The sequence below is a fragment of the Esox lucius genome, chromosome 25 (assembly GCF_011004845.1).
Source record: "Esox lucius isolate fEsoLuc1 chromosome 25, fEsoLuc1.pri, whole genome shotgun sequence".
Taxonomy (NCBI): domain Eukaryota; kingdom Metazoa; phylum Chordata; class Actinopteri; order Esociformes; family Esocidae; genus Esox; species Esox lucius.
The window spans coordinates 1,660,213-1,676,571 of record NC_047593.1 but is presented as its reverse complement, the minus strand read 5'-3'; the positions used below and the strand labels follow the sequence as shown (position 1 = coordinate 1,676,571).

At 43.4% G+C, this 16,359-nt stretch overlaps 1 protein-coding gene across 3 annotated transcripts in view; it reads right to left on the bottom strand.

Annotated features, from left to right (window-relative positions):
* The window catches only part of gucy1b1 (guanylate cyclase 1 soluble subunit beta 1), a 41,000-nt gene that overhangs the window by 18,212 nt on the left and 6,429 nt on the right, over window positions 1-16,359 (bottom strand). For all 3 annotated transcript variants that reach the window (XM_010901963.5, XM_020043629.3, XM_034290888.1), the window contains 5 exons: window positions 13,007-13,204; window positions 6,897-7,127; window positions 6,457-6,573; window positions 6,016-6,149; window positions 791-988 (listed from right to left, as the gene is read on the bottom strand). In XM_010901963.5, the coding sequence (XP_010900265.3) occupies window positions 791-988; window positions 6,016-6,149; window positions 6,457-6,573; window positions 6,897-7,127; window positions 13,007-13,204 (878 nt within the window). The remainder of the gene's footprint in view (window positions 1-790; window positions 989-6,015; window positions 6,150-6,456; window positions 6,574-6,896; window positions 7,128-13,006; window positions 13,205-16,359) is intronic.

The following is a 16,359-nucleotide window of genomic DNA, read 5'->3' as shown; positions in this document are numbered from 1 at the left end:
ATACGCAGACACTAATTGCAATTTAAAAAGCCACTGGTGTAGGAAATTCACCTTAAATGCCATTTTCACCTGTTTGTGTCACCTTTTGTGTCTAAAACAAGGCAAAAAATTCAAGGGAATGTAAACTTTTGATCAGGGCTGTTTGGGTGAATTCTGTTATCTTTATGATTTAAAAAGGAGCCAAACGACTATGTGATAATAAATATTGTTTGTACTGTTTCAATAATAGCCTATTATGTTTTCGAATGGTCATGGAAATCATGTATTTCATTTGTAAGTTCATTCAAATTCACCCAAGGCTCTGATCATTCATCTGGGAGTATCGCGCATTCATCCATTCACGTCATGCATTCATTGAGTGGTGATTAGTGCCTGGGTACCAACGCTAAGTACGGTGGGCTGTTGGCAGATTAAGATGGAAAACAGGGTAAGAAAAAATAGTCTCTAAATAGTTTTCTGTTTATCAGTTTAGAATTCTGAAAACAGAACAATGTAATATATGCCTATTTAGGAAAAGTCATGGAAGGTGGAGGGTGTAGCTTTCAAAATGGCAGTTTTATTTTAATTACAAACTCAAACGCCAATTCACGTAGGCATTTGGTGGTCCTAGTGTTAATCATTTCTAAACTGCATGCAGAGACATATAACCAGTATCCAACTGGCCGTCTGACTCTAGATAAGTAAAACAGAAAGCTCTCCAAATTTTAGAATATTAGTTTAAGAAAATATGCACGGAAATGGATGAAGGAAGCTGATTGTCTTTTCTATAATACTTAGTTAATCTACGAACCTGTCTGTTTTCTTTTTCTCATCCTCCAGGGCCCGGAGGGTGTGCTGCAGTCGGTCAGTTAGGATCTCCAGTTCCTGAGTTAGCTTGTACTCCTCGCGGAATTGCTCTCCAAGTAGGACCAGGTCACGTGTGGCATCGTGCAGCGGGATATCACTCAGGTACAGACCTCTCCGGGTTAAGTCATCCAGGTTCATTACACTGAACATAAACACAGTGTTGACAATGCATCACCAGAGGCTAGAGTAACTAATGAACAGTGGGTGAACACAACTAAACTCTGGGGTGCGTTTTGAAAACAACAGACCGCATTAAGCACAATAATGTACTTGTAACTAGACTTAATTATCATCACATAGAGATCCTGGCTAAATAACATTGATATGTCTCACTTGAAAATACCCAAAATTCAGCATAGGACCTTTATTAGAACCCCTTTGCTAGAGCATAAAAAAGATATATATAATTTAGCAACCAGATGTGAATTGGTTTGTGCAAATGAATCCAACGCCATTTTTGTAGGTGTTGATTTAAAAAAAAAAAAGAAAAATTACATTGTGATTACAGAGTTTAATATATCCAATCGACAACCATTATCTTTATTCAAGCATTGGTGATGAAAGTTCAAACCGCACTGATGATACCAGAGTCAATTCTAGACCAAATTTTCAGAAAATTACAAAAATAAACCAACCAAAACCAAAATGTGGGCGGTCCACTTTGACCTCTCATTGCTACTTTTGTGTTTTATTACAACTTCTGCGTTTTACCACTGTAGTCAGTTTCAAGCTTATTTGAATTGAGATAGATAAATAAAGGATGAGGCTTTACTATATACTGTATACTAAATCTGACCAATTCATCCATATCACACCCAAAGATCCCCAATTCTCACCTCACTTCCTTTAAAGGATTTGAAATATCTGGCCCATACCAACCAATGCTTTTTCATTTGTGGGATGTGGAAAAACGAGTGCACTCTTCAGGAGCAAGGAGAGTCTATTGGGATGCACCCATGGTAAACAAAATGTAAAGTGGAGGACTGGGGGAACTGAAAGCAAACACCGCAAAAAACCTCTGTGTGATCCTAGACCAAATCTAATAAGAAAAATAGTCCAAGCTATAAGAATGCCACATGAGGATAGGCCTTATAGGCCTGATAGTTTGTATAGGCCTGTTTGTGTACAGGGTTAATGAGCATTTAATGTGATTTTCTGGAAAAGCGCCCCCAAATGGCCAATTGGCACCACACACAGCACATGTCCTGACCATGTCATACTAATGATGCATACCACATTTGGTGATAAACTGACAAACGGTTGTGGAGATATGAGGTTTCTTGGAAATGGGACAAACAGCATAGGACTACTTCTCAAAGGTAGGTTTTTCAGAAAATTCAAAGTGGAAATGTAATGTAATAAGGCGAAAATTAAAACAGCCTTTTGCAAAGTTGTACAGCATCTGTGTCCACATCATATTCTACCACTTTTATGTCTGGACCACAAATGGGGCAAAAGTTATGAGCATTTGAAAATCTCATCTTTGGCCAGTAGGTGGCGCTAGAAGCATTGGCATATGGGCGGGGCAAAGCAGTCCAGAGTCACTGTGCCAACTTGAGCTGATCATGCTAAACGAGTAGCTGTTAGCACTTATTGGAACTTTTATGTCAGTTGACCAGATTGGGTGTGTGCCATTCATTCTTTTATGACCTGACTTGAGAAATACATTGAAAAAAAGTTGTACACTCTAATATTTAATTGGACCGCCTTAAGCTTTGATTACGGCATGAATTCGCAGTGACATCTTGTATTGACAACTGGCGAGGCAAACTCCTCCGTTAAGTCTTCTCCAACACATCCGAAAGACTTTCAACAGGGCTAAGGTCAGACTCTGTGGTGGCCAATTCATGTGTTAAAATTATTCCTCAAAAAATTTATTAATGGGATAACCTGGTCATTCAGTACATTCAGGTACTCAGCTGATTTCATTTTATTGTCACATAAAGTTACTGAGTTTAGACCTAACCAATTGAAGCAACCCCAGATCACAATACTACCTCCAGAGGCTTGTAGTGTGGGTTTTCTAATATCTTGCAGTACTAAGCAGCCTGTGCACGCTGAAATGAATCATCAGAGTCTTGCTTGGCATTTGACAACAGGCAGGCATGAAAGAGACTAACAGCTTACCTTGATGGGGTGCAATGACATCAGAAATGCAAATGTAACTATATGCTTAAAGAGTACATGTATTCATCACATTTGCACTTTTGTACAGCCTGTTTTTGTCCTCGCACTATATGTTTATCAGACCAAAGCAACTTCCTTGTATGTGAGTTACTACTTGGTAATATCCGTTTCTGATTCTTATTATTTTCACTATTCTGCTTGAAGTGATATAAGAAATAAAACTGTAGTTATTATGAGAAACTGTATAACAAACTATAAAGTGATTTTACAGATTAGAGATTAAACAGTTGGTCTATGTATCTAGATATTTATGGACCACGTACATTGGTCTGTGTCCAACATGTGCATATTTTGTGTAGTTAAAACATGATACACACTTTCAAATATATTTGGTGACTGTAGGTCAAAGATGTTCAAAGATATGGTGATATCAAAACCTCAAGTTTAATGATGCACTGTAGCACCACCCAAAAATATAAGGGAATGTTTTGGTGGTCATGGGCATTTTAACTAAACAAGTAACATGTTAGTGCCCCATATGCCCCGACACTTTCTACAAGGCCATTTACATACCAATGTGAACATAAAATGCATTAGTAAATTGATTTAAATTGATTGGCATATGGTGGCCACTATATGTTATGAAATTCCAACTTTTTTATAATTGTATATGTACGTTAAGTTTTGTCAAAATCCGACCAATGGCCTAGGACTAATTCCTTTTAGTTTCATTGTAATCTATTCAAATACTAATATGAAAGAGCTCATAGATGCGAGAGGCAATTTATGTTGGCTCAACAAGCAGCACCATTTGAGATGAGTTTGGTTACTTCAGCTCTAAGGAGCACGGAGTTATTGCTATAGGAAAATCACAAGTTTGACCACTCTGTAGCGCCCCCCAATGGCCAATTGGTGCCTCACTCTGCATGTATCGTTATCTTGTCATAACAATGATGCCTACCAAATATGGTGAGAATCGGACATACGTTTGTGAAGATATGCTTTCACTTCCTGTGAAACTGTAAGACGCAGGAAGTTGTTTAAATATGATCTGCTGTGTTTGAAATCCAATTTTCTTTGAGTAATTATTGATGGGGAGTATCCACAGACTATATGTTATGTTTTGTGGAAATTGGACGAACGGCCCATTTCGTTTTAATATATTCAAACTACCAGGAAACGAAGATGACACCACTCAAAGCTTGGAGAAATCCATCCATCTTCTTCCGCTTATCCGGGGCCGGGTTGCCAGGGCAGCAGTCTAAGCAGAGATGCCCATACTTCCCTCTCCCTAGACACTTCCTCTAGCTCTTCCGGGGGGACACCGAGGCGTTCCCAGGCCTGCCGGGAGACATAGTCCCTCCAGCGTGTCCTAGATCTTCCCCAGGGTCTCCTCCTGGTGGGACAGGCCCAGAACACCTTTCCAGGAAGGTGTCCAGGAGGCATACGGAACAGATGCCCAAGCCACCTCAGCTGACCCCTCTCGATGTGGAGGAGCAGCGGCTCTACTCTGAGCTCCTCCCGGGTGACCGAGCTTCTCACCCTATCTCTAAGGGATCGCCCAGCCACCCTGCAGAGAAAGCTCATTTCGGCCACCTGTATCCGGGATCTTGTCCTTTCGGTCATGACCCAAAGCTCATGACCATGGGTGAGAGTAGGAACGTAGATTGACCGGTAAATCGAGAGCTTCACCTTGCGGCTCAGCTCTTTCTTCACCACGACAGATCGATACATCGACCGCATTACTGCAGAAGCTGCAACTTCCCGTTCCATCCTTCCCTCACTCGTGAACAAGACCCCTAGATACTTAAACTCTTGGAGAAATCGCTATTTGAAAATCTCTACTTTGATGATACACTGTAGCGCCCCCCAATGGGCGATCTTGTCCATATTTTTACTGGTTGTTGAGAGCCTATAGAATTTTATACTGATGAAGTTTGATGGCGATAGCTTTAATTTAATTGGCCCGTGGCGGTCACATGGTTTGCACTACCAACTTTCTATTTATTGCAGTACAACAACCTGATGCACTCATGCAACAGACCAAGTTTGCTTGATATATCTGTTTGCATTCAGGCTCATGAACCTTCAAAGTGACTTTCTGGTATAGTGCCCCCACATGGCCAATTAGTGGCAAACATTGCATGCCTCTACTACTCCTTCCAACCATGGATAGCAAGTTTGGTTACTATACGACAAACGGTTGCTGAGATACACCCTCACTTCCTGTTTGACGGCCTCATCGCAATACTCGATTGGATGTAATGGACAAAAATCCATCTGATAACTTTTTTTGGATTGGTCTGAAGATCATCTGTGCCATTTTTCAGGAAGATTGCACAAAGTGCGTTGCCTGTGCTAAATTTCTAAGCATTTAAAAAAAAATCCAATATGGCGGAAATGAAAAGGCCTCTGGTAAAGTTGTTCAGGACTTGCATCATATCATACCAGATGTATGAGTCTAGGGAAGTGTTTCCCAGTCCTGGTCCTCGGGACCCAAAGGAGTGCACGTTTTTGATTTTGCCCAAGCACTCACACACCTATTTCAAACTAAAGACCTGATGATGATTATGTGATTATGTCACTCAAGTGTGTAAGTGGTAGGGCAACATTTAAAACAGGAATAGGAAATACGGCAGAAGAAAAATCTAACAATTACAATATGGTTCTGCAGCTTCGCTGCTTGGACCCCTAAAAAGAAGAGGCATGCTTATAGCAAGTCCAAAGACATGAAAACTGAATGCTTCAAGTGAAGTGTTACCATATATTTTTTTGTGCCAGACCATCTGCTGTACAGCAGCAGTTGTGGTTTTGAATCCAATTAGGTTTCACACACAAACCAATAGACATCCACCCAACAACACCCATCAAATTTCTCATTCCATATGGCACCCTATACAGTGCACTTCTTCTGAGTTTACCCCATGCCACCTACCAGATAGGTAGGAGTATTGTTTTGGGAATTGGTTGGCTTTTGGTTTTGGCACCAGAAAGAGTTCATTGTCTTGTCTAAAGCCACAGTGGCAGGAAGGCATGTACTACCTGGGAGAACAGAGGAAGAGAATGTTCTCTGCCTCGGGCAGGTAGATCATTTGTCCCTTCAGCCTCAAGCAGCTAATCTCAGCACCGGTCAGCTCATCCTCATTCTCTGAAGTTTCCACATTCAGCAGGCCCTCCTGGAAAGGACACAATGCACATGTACATATTGTTTTGTTTGTTTTTATTTTACTTAACCTTTTTATTTTTTTTATTAAGCCAATCAGCTGGGTATACCAATGCGCCAGAACATGGAGACACACATGCAGGGACACAGACTTGGCACGCAATCATAGAAAAACAGGTGGGGGATGGACAGATGAACGGAGAGACCGATACATGTGTGCATGTGCATGAACATTTTCATGATGTAAGCTTTCTCCCAAAAATAAATATAGCTGTCATAGTACACATTCCAAATACAATTTTGAAAAGTTGTTGGCGTACCTTGCTCCGCAAAACAAAGACTGTGTTGATGTGGGAGAGCATGCCTTGGAAGCTGAAGTCGATGTGCGGACGTACCAGAGAAAACACTGAAGGAAGGTTGCAAATGCCTGGCAGGAGCTAATGAATACAACAACAGCAACACAAATGAGCATACATACACACTTTCTGACAAATTAAACAATACATTATACCCACATCGTTATGCATTATAATTGAATGGCACCTGCAGGTAAGAAAATTGTTAACAATGACACCTCTCTGTATTCAAGTAATTTAGCTATCGCTCTTATCCAAATGGTAGTGAGTGCAAACATTGTCCCTCACAAAAACGTTATGAGGTCCAATATCAAAACGCATTCACTCATTCTTTTTATTTTTTTTATTAATTCAGTTTGGTAATGTGCAACTAAACATGTAGTTCATAATACAAAGCTACAGACCTGAGGCAGCACACGGAAGATTGCATTGCCACACTGGGTGAGCATCAGGTCCCTGTCGAACATTAAGTGGAAGGGGAAAGCCTTGCAAAAGGTGTAGGGACTGATCCGGGTTTCCTGCGTGCCATTCTCCTCAAAGCCATCCAGGTCTTCATAGAAAGCCTCCTCCTCAGAGTCCTTCTCCTCAATCAGGAACTTTATGTGGTCACACTCTTCGCTCTTATGCTGGATCACCTGGTGAAAGAAGAATGGATTTTCAAGAAGAGAGGAAGGTAGAACCATGGAATTACAATGAGTGCATGTTGTGCTTTTTAATTTAGAATTGTTGACTTGAATGGGGACACTCATTGAAATTCTTCAGATACAATAGTTTCACACCAACCTCCAGATAATGTCTAGTTATAAACTGAATAGTATGAACTCTGAATGCAGATTGGCTAAAGGATGTGGTATATAAAAACTTGTAATGTTGGTAATCGGTTTCTAATAAAAATAAAGCACCTTGAGGGTTTGTTGCTTACGGTCAACATAACATACAATAGCTGTATACATGCACATTATGTGTCATACAAAAGATACATACTATTCATTACTAACCTCGAGATAATTAATCTAAATGAACTGTTAATGTAAGACATTGTTAATGTGTTATGGTTGGCCAAAAGTCCTCTTTATTCTAACACACTGACGTCAACAGCTTGACTGTGTCACACATGGTTACCATGGCAACACCGGGTAACGTTTCCCGAAAACTGGCCATTACATTTGGAGGGTTTGTCAATTCAGCTCCCCCCTTTAATTTCACCCAGAGCATAGGACTAAAAAAATAATGACGTCTCTACTTGTTCTGATTTTGAAGCAGAGGCAGCTTTCTCTGGGAATAAGTTAACGTTTTTCTCTTGATAAAACGATGCTATAAACTCACATGTCCCCAGATTCATAACTATGTTGATGCATATCAATAACATTAATTCCTAGCTTCAAACATATATCATGACACGTACATACATTTTTAGACACTTCAAAACATTGGACTACTAAAACATTGCATTACGCCACATTTAGAGAAAACCATTCTGCCCCTTTCATGGATGTCGGACCTAATTAAGCTGCACTATAGGATTTCTTTCAGTAAAAAACAATTACAGCATTTTACAATTACTCACAGTTCAGAAAGCGTTTCTGCACCAATGACCGATAAGGAATGAAGTTCCGAATAGTAATATGAAAAATAGAATAACCTGTTCCAAAACATAGCGCCAACACAGAGTTCGACTTTTTTCTAAAGTTAGCTTAGAGTTCCTGGTTTCTAGCTAAAGAGAGGTAGTCCAATACATCTTCTTTCACTTCTTTGCATTTTTTGCAGTGTATGCGAAACTAGGGAGGAATAGTTTGTTGTCCTGGTCTCATATCTGCTATTATAGTTTTTTTTTACAGTAAGCAAACTTAGCTTCTTATGGCATTATGCTATATAATACTTATGCTATATACAGGGTTGGGTAGGTTACTTTTTCAATGTAATCCGTTACAGATTTTGATTACTCAAACTCAGTAACATAATCTGATTACTTTGAATTCCTTTTAGATTACTTTCATATTAAGAGGCATTAGAAAACTCGTTTGCAATCGTGAACACCCGCACACAAATATGTTTCACTAGCGCAAACGTAACCTGCGGTTATTAGGGCTACCAGCGATTGATTTTGAAAACATAAATGAAATAAACAAACTGTGACTATACACCTGCACTCCTATGTTAAAGTCAAAGTCATCAGCAGCCAACGCCAATGAACGCAATTGTCTGAGATGCAAAGCAGGCAGAATCATAGAGTCTACCTGTATGGACCGAGTTCATTTGGCTACATCAAATGCAATCCTTTGGCAAAGTGCTTCCCAACACTTTTCTCCTCAAATATCGTGATAAATGCCATCGTGTTTCAAAAACAAGCCCAATACTGTTATAGCATCTTACGGTCAATGAATGAGAATGCAACAGTTTGAAAAGCAAAACATGTATTTTAACATCAACAAGCAAATAAATTAACTGCCACCTTAACGTGGTGGAGGGGTTTGAGTACCCGAGTGACCCTAGGAGCTATGTTGTCTGGGGCTATATGCCCCTGGTAGGGTCTCCCAAGTCAAACAGGTCCTAGGCGACGGGTCAGACTAAGAGCAGTTCAAAACCCTTTAATGTTGAGAAAAATGTTGAGATCTGTGACGTCGCCCGATATGGCGCAGCCAGGACCCCACCCTGAAGCCAGGCCTGGGGTGGGGCTCGTACGCGAGTGCTTGATGGCCGGGCCTTTCCCCATGGGGCCCGGCCGGGCTCAGCCAGAGGGAGCGACGTGGGGCCGCCTTCCCGTGGGCTCACCACCCACAGGAGGGACCATAAGGGGCTGTTGCGGAGAGGATTGGGTGGCAGTCGAAGGCGGGGGCCTAGACAACCCGATCCCTGGACACGGAAACTAGCTCTAGGGACGTGGAACGTCACCTCGCTGGCGGGGAAGGAGCCTGAGATTGTGCGTGAGGTTGAGAGGTTCCGACTAGAGGTAGTCGGGATCACCTCTACACATGGCTTGGGCTCTGGAACCACACTCCTTGAGAGAGGATGGACTCTTCACCACTCTGGAGTTGCCCATGGTGAGAGGCGGCGGGCTGGTGTGGGTTTGCTTATAGCTCCCCAGCTCTGCCGCCATGTGTTGGAGTTTACCCCGGTGAACAAGAGGGTCATTTCTCCGCGCCTACGGGTCGGGGATAGGTCTCTCACTGTTGTTTGTGCCTACGGGCCGAACGGCAGTGCAGAGTACCCGACCTTCTTGGATTCTCTGGGAGGGGTGCTGGAAAGTGCTCCGACTGGGGACTCTATCGTTCTACTGGGGGACTTCAACGCCCACGTGGGCAACGACAGTGACACCTGGAGGGGCGTGATTGGGAGGAACGGCCCCCCTGATCTGAACCCGAGTGGTGTTCAGTTATTGGACTTCTGTGCTAGTCCCAGTTTGTCCATAACAAACACCATGTTCAAGCATAAGTGCACGTGGCACCAGGACACCCTAGGCCGTAGGTCGATGATCGACTTTGTTGTCGCTTCATCTGACCTGCAGCTGTATGTCTTGGACAATTGGGTGAAGAGAGGGGCGGAGCTGTCAACTGATCACCACCTGGTGGAGAGTTGGATCCGATGGCGGGGGAGGAAGCTGGACAGACTCGGCTTTAACTCCCACCTCCGGCAGAGCTTCGACTGGATTCCGAGGGAGGCTGGAGATATTGAGTCCGAGTGGACCATGTTCTCTACCGCCATTGTCGAAGCGGCCGCTCAGAGATGTGGCCGTAAGGTCTCCGGTGCCTGTCGAGACGGCAATCCCCAAACCCGGTGGTGGACACCGGAAGTAAGGGATGCCGTCAAGCTGAAGAAGGAGTCCTATCAGGCCTGGTTGGCTTGTGGGACTCCGGAGGCAGCTGATGGGTACCATCAGAGGGAAACAGTGCCCTACCAACGCTGTTTACAGTAGAGGTGGGCAGCTGTTGACCTCAACTGGGGATGTCATCGGGCGGTGGAAGGAGTACTTCGAGGATCTCCTCAATCCCGCCGTCACGTCTTCCATTGAGGAAGCAGAGGATGAGGGCTCAGAGGTGGACTCGTCCATCACCCAGGCTGATGTCACAGAGGTAGTCAAGAAACTCCTCGGTGGCAAGGCACCAGGGGTGGATGAGATCTGCCCTGAGTACCTCAAGTCTTTGGATGTTGTGGGGCTGTCTTGGTTGACACGCCTGTGCAACATCGCGTGGCGGTCGGGGACAGTGCCTCTGGGATGGCAGACCGGGGTGGTGGTCCCTCTTTTTAAGAAGGGAGACCGGAGGGTGTGTTCCAACTATAGGGGGATCACACTTTTCAGCCTCCCCGGTAAAGTCTGTGCCAGGGTACTGGAGAAGAGAATACGGCCGATAGTAGAACCTCGGATCCCGGAGGAACAGTGTGGTTTACGTCCGGGCCGTGGAGCACTGGACCAGCTCTATACCCTCTACGGGGTGCTGGAGGGTTCATGCGAGTTTGCCCAACCAATCCACATGTGTTTTGTGGATTTGGAGAAGGCATTCGACTGTGCCCCTCGCGGCATCCTGTGGAGAGTGCTTCGGGAATATGGGGTCCTGGGTCCTTTGCTAAGGGCTGTCAGGTCCCTGTACGACCGAAGCAGAAGTAAGTAAGTCAGACTTGTTCCCAGTGCATGTTGGACTCCGGCAGAGCTGCCCTTTGTCGCCAGTTTTGTTCGTAATTTTTATGGACAGAATTTCGAGGCGCAGCCAGGGGCCGGAGGGTGTTGGGTTTGGGGACCACACGATTTCGTCTCTGCTCTTTGCGGATGATGTTGTCGTGTTGGCTTCAAACCAGGAACTTCAGAATGCACTGGGACGGTTTGCAGCCGAGTGTGAAGCGGTGGGGATGAGAATCAGTACCTCCAAATCCGAGGCCATGGTCCTCAGTAGGAAAAGGGTGGCTTGCCCACTTCAGGTTGGTGGAGAGTGCCTGCCTCAAGTGGAGGAGTTTAAGTATCTAGGGGTCTTGCTCACGAGTGAAGGAAGGATGGAACGGGAGATTGACAGACGGATCGGTGCAGCTTCTGCAGTAATGCGGTCAATGTATCGGTCTGTCGTGGTGAAGAAAGAGCTGAGCCGCAAGGCTCAATCTACGTTCCTACTCTCACCTATGGTCATGAGCTTTGGGTCATGACCGAAAGGACAAGATCCCGGACACAGGCAAGCCGAAATGAGCTTTCCCCGCAGGGTGGCTGGGCGATCCCTTAGAGATCGGGTGAAATGCTCGGTCACCTGGGAGGAGCTCAGAGTAGAGCCGCTGCTCCTCCACATCGAGAGGGGTCAGCTGAGGTGGCTTGGGCATCTGTTTCGGATGCCTCCGGAATGCCTTCCTGGGAAGGTGTTCTGGGCCCGTCCCAACGGGAGGAGACCCCGGGGAAGACCTAGGACACGCTGGAGGGACTATGTCTCCCGGCTGGCCTGGGAACGCCTCGGTGTCCCCCCGAAAGAGGTGGAGGAAGTGTCTAGGGAGAGGGAAGTATGGGCATCTCTGCTTAGACTGCTGCCCCCGCGACCCGGCCCCGGATAAGCGGAAGAACATGATGATGATGATGATGACAAGCAAATAATTATTTACAGAAATAATCAACGTGAACAACGCGTATATGGAAGGCAGGCACCATCCACTCGTCTCTGATCACCTGCGAGCAGAATATGAGAGGAGAGATGGAAAACGAGGGAACAACAGCACTAAGGAGCGTAAAATACATTAGTACCATATGTATCTACTATTAGTAGGCTATATACAGAGTTGGGGAGTAATGGATTACAAGTACCAACAGATTACGTTACCAACAGATTACAAGTAATCCTTACGTTACCAACAAAAATATTGATGCATTGAGAGTAGATAACTAAATCACATTATGGGTCGGCTAATATAATCGTAGCTATAGGCTACTGTACTTTGTTTTTACCAGCCACCCAAACCAACCAAAATTAAACTAGCGCTTCATCAGTTATGCGTGCCCACCTTTGATCGCATGATGATCACACATAACAGATGCGTGCAATTGTTATTTTGATTCAAACATTTAAAATCTAAATCAAGCATGCAACGTGTCGTAATTATTTCTCGCACCTAATCTTTTTCAATTGAAGAAATCCAAAAGTAAATCAGAATTTTTTTCAAAAGAATCTGTAATACGATTACAAAATGTTAGTTGGTAACGTAACGGATTACAGTTTCAAATGAAAATGTTTACCTCAGTGCAAAAAATTATTAATCTGTTTCGACATCAATGAAACTCAATAGACCCAAGCAAGTGTCACAGAATCCAGATACACTCACATGCACTCAGATGCAGTGCCCTGAACTGTAGACTGTAAAATATTGTGTAGGAATGGATCACCAATTGCCAATTTGCCCTATCCAACTTTAATCACTCTTACTGCATTGAATTCCCACTACATGCCTACCGTAGTTAAAATATAAAAAGAGAGAGCTATTCTACTCTTGTTTAAGAAACACTGACAGACACAGAAAATGTTTGATTATATTTAATTAGACAATAGCTCACTTTCATTTCTATTTCTGTGCCGTGAATCTGCTGGGCCACCGTCTTGATGATACCGATCACAATGTCCTGGAGCCCCTCCCTCTCCGAGTAGTAATGCAGGATCAGGTTGTTGCCCTTTTCTGCATCTGTGCAGCGGAAGGATGGAGCCCTCATCCCAGGGTAGATGGTACCCAGGTGGTCATGGAGGGCATCTAGATTCTGTATAGACAGCACATTAAACATTTTAAATAGGATTAAAATAGGATTTCATCTCAGTCGAGATACGCATCTCGACTGGCTTTGCCAATAGGATTACACACTGCAAAATGTGTGGTCAATGTCCGTTTACAGGGAAATGGAAAGACACAACATCCACTTTTGGACATTAACAAGGCCACACCTCATCTACTCGTCAAGACTAGTATGTTGCGGATATAGTTTGAAGCATTTCTTTAATGCCTGCTATTTCAAACCTATTCCAAAAAGGTGATGTGAGCGATGACTGTTTTTTGGGGAGTGATGACTGGTTGGTAAATCAAGATCAGTATGCCAATGGCTATAGGCAAGCAGACCCTTTCTGTTATTTTGTAGTTGCTAACGAAGGCACAGTTTGAAGCATTGGTCTACCGGACCGTGTTGCGCAATTGAGTTGAAATCTGGGAATAAGATTAGGGAACAAGATTAGAGAACAGGCAATGTTATGTAGCTCTAAACCTGAATTAATCTGAGACCTGTTTAAACTAAAAGTGAAGCCCTAACATTTGGTTGAAAGACTAGAATTGTTGGTACAGCCCTAAGTGAATATGGCTCTAATGAAACTTGGACCTTGAACTGTACAGTCAGAAAGACGATGTAGTATCCGTTTATTCAGATTCTTTGGGACTAATTGTGTTTGTATAGAAAACATTTACAATATAAATGTTGAGTTATAGGCCAAGAGAGCACCCCACAGGCCGCAGGATTAATGCAGGAGGGATTATAAGGGAAGGGTTAAAAAATTGGGACGTATATTTCTTTTGTTGCTTGTTTTTGTTTGTTTTGCACGTCAGCCACAGTCTATTTTTCAATATAAATGAAATTGAGCTTTCCTTATTCGATAGTGATAATCTGCTTATAGAGGAACATGCTAACATTGGAAGTGGGTCTCATTGTGGTCCTTTCAGACTTTTTAACCTTTATTTTTCTTTAAATAACTGGTTGAAAATGACAGTATATTAACTTGTGACGTTTAAGGGAAGAAGTATTAATCAGTTAAATAAGAGAAGCCAGGTATGAACATTTCTTTAAAAAATGTGGGCAAATATAAGCTTTCTTCAGGAAACACCTCATTCACAGTGACATTGAAAAATATTTAACAGCAATGGGGTGGAACACTGTTCACTTTCAACATTTATGTCAAGATCAAGAGGAGTGATAATTTACATAGGAAAATAAGTTGCTTTTCACTCTCAGAAAGCTACATAACCTTAAACTATAATATACTACTATGTCTACCCGAGCTGCAGAAATATCAATATTAAATATATACAGTGGGGAGAACAAATATTTGATACACTGCAATTACAGAGATCATATGTTTCCTGTAGTTCTTGACCAGGTTTGCACACACTGCAGTATGGATTTTGGCCCACTCCTCCATACAGACCTTCTCCAGATCCTTCAGGTTTCGGGGCTGTCGCTGGGCAATACGGGCTTTCAGCTCCCTCCAAAGATTTTCTATTGGGTTCAGATCTGGCTAGGCCACTCCAGGACCTTGAGATGCTTCTTACGGAGCCACTCCTTAGTTGTCCTGGCTGTGTGTTTCGGGGTCGTTGTCATGCTGGAAGACCCTGCCACGACCCATCTTCCATGCTCTTACTGAGGGAAGGAGGTTGTTGGCCAAGATCTTGCGATACATGGCCCCATCCATCCTCCCCTCAATACGGTGCAGTCGTCCTGTCCCCTTTGCAGAAAAGCATCCCCAAAGAATGATGTTTCCACCTCCATGCTTCACGGTTGGGATGGTGTTTTGGGGTTGTACTCATCCTTCTTCTTCCTCCAAACACAGCGAGTGGAGTTTAGACCAAAGAGCTCTATTTTTGTCTCATCAGACCACATGACCTTCTCCCATTCCTCCTCTGGATCATCCAGATGGTAATTGGCAAACTTCAGACAGGCCTGGACATGCTCTGGCTTGAGCAGGGGGACCTTGCGTGCGCTGCAGGATTTTAATCCATGACGGCGTAGTGTGCTACTAATGGTTTTCTTTGAGACTGTGGTCCCAGCTCTCTTCAGGTCATTGACCAGGTCCTGCCGTGTAGTTCTGGCCTGATCTTTCACCTTCCTCATGATCATTGATGCCCCACGAGGTGAGATCTTTCATGGAGCCCCAGACCGAGGGAGATTGACCGCATTTCTATTGTCAAATATGTACATAATAATTGTGATTTTGCCTGAAATATCTTCATACAAACTTGGTAAATTGCTATAACTGCAACCAGTTTATAGTGAGTTTTTAATATTTATTTTCACCCCTCAAAGATTACCGTTTGTTTTTCAATTGAATTGTTCATGTTATGGGTCACATTAAAGGTGGAAAAAGTACTGACATGATTTCTCTTTGTCTCATTCTTTTACATCACAAGAACCTGGCATTTTGACAGTGGTGTGTTGTCTTTTTATATCCACTGTACAGTGGGGAGAACAAGTATTTGATACACTGCCGATTTTGCAGGTTTTCCTACTTACAAAGCATGTAGAGGTCTGTAATTTTTATCATAGATACACTTCAACTATGAGAGACGGAATCTAAAACAAAAGTCCAGAAAATCACATTGCATGATTTTTAAATAATTAATTTGCATTTTATTGCATGACATAAGTATTTGATCACCTACCAACGGCTCTCATAGACCTGTTAGTTTTTCTTTAAGAAGCCCTCCTGTTTTCCACTCATTACCTGTATTAACTGCACCTGTTTGAACTCGTTACCTGTATAAAAGACACCTGTCCACACATTCTATCAAACAGACTCCAACCTCGCCACAATAGCCAAGACCAGAGAGCTGTGTAAGGACATCAGGGATAAAATTGTGGACCTGCACAAGGCTGGAATGGGCTACAGGACGATAGGCAAGCAGCTTGGTGAGAAGGCAACAACCGTTGGCGCAATTATTCGAAAATGGAAGAAGTTCAAGATGACAGTCAATCTTCCTCGGTCTGGGGCTCCATGCAAGATCTCACCTCGTGGGGCATCAATGATCATGAGGAAGGTGAGAGATCAGCCCAGAACTACATGGCAGGACCTGGTCAATGACCTGAAGAGAGCTGGGACCACAGTCTCAAAGAAAACCATTAGTAACATACTACGCCATCATGGATTAAAATCCCTGATG